This window comes from Sycon ciliatum, chromosome 9 (assembly GCF_964019385.1).
Source record: "Sycon ciliatum chromosome 9, ocSycCili1.1, whole genome shotgun sequence".
Lineage (NCBI taxonomy): Eukaryota > Metazoa > Porifera > Calcarea > Leucosolenida > Sycettidae > Sycon > Sycon ciliatum.
Window position 1 is genome coordinate 19,502,289 of NC_088651.1, and position 6,243 is coordinate 19,508,531.

Genomic DNA, 6,243 nt, shown 5'->3' on the forward strand with positions numbered 1-6,243 from the left:
AGTTACTTAATCACCGTCAACTACAAATCAAGCCACATATTTGCAACGTCACGAGCCTGCTGGCAAAAGTCCAAATACGTGTTTTTTGAACGTGATTTTTTGGACTTTTTTGGACTGTAAGTGTAAAGCTGCTGTTAGCTCAAAGTAGAGCTGCGGTTAGCTCAAAGTAGAGGTGGTGTTAGCTCAAAGTAGAGCTGCGGTTAGCGCAAAGTAGAGGTGGTGTTAGCTCAAAGTAGAGCTGCGGTTAGCTCAAAGTAGAGCTGCGGTTAGCTCAAAGTAGAGCTGCTGTTAGCTCAAGGTAGAGCTGCTGTCAGCTCAAAGTACAGCTGCTGTTAGCTCAATGTAGAGCTGCTGTTAGCTCAAAATAGAGCTGCTGTTAGCTCAAAGTAGAGCTGCTGTTAGCTCAAAGTAGAGCTGCTGTTAGCTAAAAGTAGAGCTGCTGTTAGCTCAACGTAGAGCTGCAAAGCTAAATGGATGTAATATAGCGCAAGGCAGAGCCGCAGCAAATAGCTAGATAACACCAGTTGTGAGAGTGGACACTATTAGTGGGTACGATAATTATAATGATGGTGTGAATAAGTTGGATAGGGAGGGATGGTGGGAAAAGAAACCCTGCTGAAGCACGATCCGTTGTCTGGAAGAGCACAACAGGGCAAGCAAGATCTGTTTTCTTTTCAGCAAAATGGGCCGGTGACATTTGTGATTACGCAGGAAAACAAAGCGCATGACGTCAGTCTTGAATGCAGTACAAAGCAATGCAGTGCAGTGTGTGCGCTAGTTCGGATTGTTGCTAACAAGCAGTCACCACTAAAAATTAGGGGTGAAACGATTAGTTCGAATATTCGAGTATTCGTTCGAAAATTTCAAACGAGCGAGTATTCGAAATTTTGCACTCGATCGTTTTTTGTTTTTTTTATTATTATTTTTTTAGGATTGGCATTGTATTTTTTTAAAACTTTTGTTGTACCGCTGGTCCACTGGTATGCATGCGTTATGCATGGGTTTGAGTCAGTATTTTAAGACTTGGACGATGCGATCACCACGGCAAGTAACGTTCTGAGATATGAAAGTTCTGATGAAAATCGTTTTTTTACATTCTGTACAAGACGTTGGCGACTTTTGTTCTACATGTATGTTCACAGATAATTTCTTCCAAATTGGTCGAGAACTTGCAAATCTAGCGCTTTTGAATTTTGATAAAAAAATACTCGAAATAATCGGATACTCGATCGAATATTATGAACGAGTGATCGGTTGGTCAAAATAAATACTCGTTTCACCCCTACTAAAAATACAATTATGCGCGCAAAATCATGGAATTATGCTTTCATGGATTCTCGCATCATGCTCGCAAAATCCTCATATTATGCTTTGGCACGCGGGGATACATGATATTCACTTTGTTGTACTTATGGAGCCCCAAAGTTCGGAAAATTGTGCCTTTTTCGTACTTGCAAGTGGTCCCAAGTACAACAAAATATATGAGCATCCCCATACCAAGGTGTCCGTGCACTAGAGGTCAACCTGGAAAAGGGAAAACATTACTTCTTCTATTCATTTAGCTTAGTTGACTTCTTCTGCTTTGAAAGATTTTTTCATTGCCAAATTAATTTGAGTTACCTTGGAAAACTGTCATGTTCAACTGTCTTCGTAATCCTCATACTCGTCGAACCGATGTCACCCTAACCCTGCCAATTCTCGTAATCAGCTCATCTCTCCCGTAGCTCCAGCCCTCCTTCCATCATGACCGAACATCAACTATACCTCAATTTGTTTAATTATTAGAGCAATATCTATAGCATGTACAGTCAAAGCTGCTAAGATCCAGACGTCATGACTTCGTAACGAGCATAGTGTACATGTACGCGGAGTTTAGCGGACTACCCACCACTATCTCGTCCGCCAGGTGATACCTGATAAAGGCTGATTCACTCGTATCTTCTGCTACATGTACTGTGTCAGGGTGAGACAGAACTTTGAAGAAGACGAGTTCGAGAACAAAAATGTATTGCAATGATTTCTACCCTGCCTTTCATTGAAAACACTATCTGCAAGACCTCCGAACCCTTTACCATGCAAACCACCAGCACTGATTAGGAAAATTGTATACAATTGTGTCGCCTACATACTAGAACTGTGATTCAATCACGCAGTTATGCTCCAATTTCCGAAAGGATGCCAAACTGAGCTCAACATTTTCAACCACCAAATTATGCCAATAATTATGTCGGCATAATCCGCCTGTGCCAACCGCCCCCCCCCCCCTCCCCCCCCCCCACCCCGACTCGCGCAATGGCATCAGTAAAGTAAAGTTACATGTATTCGCGGGTGTATCACGTGACGTGTTTACGAACACACAAAGTAAAATTCCTTCGCATCGGCGGCCCCCCACTTCGCATATATCCTCATTGTCAAATGCAGACCTCACAATAACACACACAATACCTTTTCTACAGATGGGATTAATGGTGACAAATATGAGACAACCACTAAAAATAACCATTATGGCATGCTAGTGTTTGCAGGTTGGTGTGTGATATGCTACCACTCAAGTACGAGACCAAAGTAAGTTGCATGATGTACATGTAGATCTTATGTGACACACCGAAAATCTTTCACCAAAACCTACTCGTACAAAGTCCAAGAGGCACGCTACATGCATATGGGTGTGCGAGTATAAGCTGCAGGTAATTATTGCATGAATATCAGTGAGCCATAAACAGCTTATGCCCGCTCGCCACGGATGCGACGTGCCAGCTGCATGTCCTTGGGCATGATGGTGACACGCTTAGCATGGATGGCACACAAGTTGGTGTCCTCGAATAGGCCGACCAGGTAGGCTTCGCTTGCCTCCTGCATGGCAAAAGACACAAGAGAAGGACGCAGATCAGAGAGTGCACAAAAAAGGCACAACACACCAGGGCAAATCACAGCCAAAAAATATGTAGAGAAACCCCAAATATGTGCCAAATCCCATGACCTGAAGAGGCCGTTCTCCAACACAGATAACGCTTCGAAGTCAACAGGACAAGGGTGGTAACGGTGGAAAGGAGGCAAATTCAAAGTTGTTGTTTTTTTCCGTTAGCCCCTCTTGCTGAGCGATGCTGTATGATGTTGTGCGTGTTCTTCACATCAGGTTCATGTTATTATGCAATTTGACGCAGTATTCACAGGCATGTGACCATTCAACGTTTTTTTTCGTTGCATTTCTTACGTACACTACCTGAAATTTCAATCAACCCACATCTACACAATACCCAAGAGGTACACAAAAGGAATGAAAGTAGGGCTGTTTCGTTGTTACTCAGAGTTTCATGGCAAAAACTAATCATCCGACAAAACCTTTGCGTACGACTGCCTATTCCGGGAATTTGAGCACCATTGCAGGGTAAGGTGCCTATGTGTACACAGAATATATTTCAATAATGCCCCATTTCTAGGACAGGACGTCCCCTGCTGTAGAACCCGCTCGTACACTAAATCATACAACAGTGAACTGCTTCTCAGCAAGTACCTAACATTTCCGTTCACTTAACCAGATATTTTACCCTCGTCGTCATAGCAAATTACATCTATAGAGCACCTACACTATTTTGAGTATTTCTTGTGAACACATAAACCAAGAGTACATAACTGCTCCTGACACTGTACTGTGACTGTGATTAGCACTACTAGTACAAGTACTTGAGGTAGAACTCGTCTATTTGCCACTTTGGATAGAGTTGCGCAGCCCACACACAACTGCTGACACCCACAAGTTCGAAAGTAGTATATCGAGAGGACACCCCCTCCCCCCCCCCACCACCACCATGCATAGAACGTGTAGGGCAAAGGCAAAGGACGTGCGCCACGTCAGTGGTACATGACGATAACGTGATAACGTACATGATGTAACATGATGTTAGGTACTCTTCACAGCATGTATGGAAGACTATGTGTACATGTGATTGTACAAAGAGCAGATCTATGCCCAGGAGAGTCAGAGCACTACATACTCTCCAAACGTCGGGCACAAGTAAGCGCTGAGCGTTCTGTTCTACGGGTAGTACGGCACTCCACAGATGAAGTGAATAGGGATTGGCATACATGAACAAGAATGGTATTTACTCAATCTGTATACAGAACCGGGTGGACTCATAAGAGTCCTAGTGATAAGGGCCGTATAGACAAAATGAGGCAGAAAATGACGGCAATAATTTTGTCACAACCACTTTAAACTAGGCCGGATCGTAATGGTGGTATGAAATCCCAAAAGCTATGCAAGAGACATTACTATGCCACAGCTCAGCAAAATACTTTACGATTAGTTGCGCTAGGCGATGGCCATTGTCCACAGCGCTATAATATCACTACTAATGTACACGATGATGTGTATGTATGTAGTCTTGTAGAAGCGAGAGTTACTCTCCAAACTACGGGTACAAGTAAGCGCTGAGGGTTCTGTTCTACGGGTAGTACGGCACTCCACAGATGAAGTGAATAGGGATTGGCATACATGGACAAGAATGGTATTTACTCAATCTGTATACAGAACCGGGTGGACTCATAAGTGTCCTAGTGATAAGGGCAGTATAGACCAAATGAGGCAGAAAATGACGGCGATATTTTGATAACAACCAGTTTAAACTAGGGAACAGTATCAGGATGGTACTGGTATTATGAAATCCCCAAAGCCACGCAAATGACGTTACTATGCAAAAGCTAAGCAAAATACTTGACGATTAGTACTAATCAACGCAATAAATAGAGTAAGCTGCGCACTCAGTACAAATACCATTAGCAAAACTTGTTTTCATGTAAATAAAGAAGCTTGTTCCTAACCCTTTTCGTCGCCATCTCATCAGAGGATTACTGGCAAATCAACTATAGCTCTTATCTCAATATATATACGCACAATGCAAGTAATAATTTAGACCCTAACTAGCGCGAGAAAATGAGAGCTGAAAGAAACATTACATCAATACCGATATCAGGTGACAACAGATGCGATAAATTCACTACTAGAAAGTAACCATGCAACCACAAACGAGAACTACTGTCGACTGATCTAAATTCACAAACAATTTCAACGTAAACAAATTCTTTTTCTGCCCACACAAATTCGGTTTGGTGGTAATAATGTAGATAGACTCCAATACACGCAAATACCTTTGACTACGTGAACGAGACCAAACAGAAAAGCAATCATCAGTATAACTAGAACGACAATCACTATTCTGAACAAGATTGTTAGCAACAGAAGATTCATACTACCTAACACCGCTACGAGAACCAGTACATACTTTGGAATTACGTGACAATGAAACCGACCTGACATTCCTTGCCGCTACTGCCAATCCAGACGAAAACGTTTAGGAACAAGCTTCTTTATTTACATGAAAACAAGTTGTGCTAATGGTGTTTGTAATGAGTGCGCAGCTTACTCTATTTATTGCGTTGATTACATTTTTGTCTGCACGTAAGCTTTTTAATTAGTACTAATAGTAGCGTTAGGCGATGGCCAGTGTCCATAACGCCATAATACTAGTATTATGTATGTAGTCTTGTAGAACTGTGAGTTTCCTCGTGTGGAAATTACAGTATCTTCATTAAATTACAAGAAAGCGAACACAGCTTTGAAAACAAAGACTTTAAACTATCAAACTCACCTGAAGAGCACAAATGCCTGCCGACTGAAAACGAAGGTCAGTCTTGAAGTCCTGAGCGATTTCGCGAACAAGACGCTGGAAGGGCAGCTTGCGAATAAGAAGCTCAGTGGATTTCTGGTAACGACGAATCTCACGAAGAGCGACAGTACCAGGACGGTATCTGTGAGGCTTCTTCACACCACCAGTTGACGGAGCACTCTTACGAGCAGCCTTGGTGGCAAGCTGCTTCCGTGGAGCTTTTCCTCCAGTTGACTTACGGGCAGTTTGCTTTGTTCTAGCCATGCTGACACAGAAACACTTTACATAATTTTCTTTTTAGACCTCTCATCGACTTCGGCAATGAACAACTAAACAAAGTGTACAACACAAACGGGTTACATGTACGTCGAAACGAGCGCGCAACGCTAGTAGGCAAAATTATTTCGGTCACGTGGAAATGATTGATTTTCAAGACCTCTGATTGGTCCAATCTCATCATTTACGCTGGAAGGTTGCTGGTTGGCCAAAATGTGTCACCAAAAGTCTCATTTTTCTGATGAAGCTCAGCAACAGAATCAAGCATGGAGTAGTAAAATACCGGTATTTTACTATTCCA

The 6,243-nt window shown here is 42.5% G+C and overlaps 1 protein-coding gene across 1 annotated transcript; it reads right to left on the minus strand.

The window, feature by feature from the left end:
• Positions 1–2,464: 2,464 nt before the first annotated feature.
• LOC135825186 (histone H3.3A-like) lies at positions 2,465–5,978 on the minus strand. The gene is made up of 2 exons (XM_065337916.1): positions 5,649–5,978; positions 2,465–2,853 (listed from the first exon to the last, which is right to left on the minus strand). The coding sequence occupies exons 1-2, from the start codon at positions 5,928–5,930 to the stop codon at positions 2,725–2,727; spliced, it is 411 nt and encodes a 136-aa protein (XP_065193988.1). The 5' UTR covers positions 5,931–5,978; the 3' UTR covers positions 2,465–2,724.
• Between the last annotated feature and the right edge of the window lie 265 nt (positions 5,979–6,243).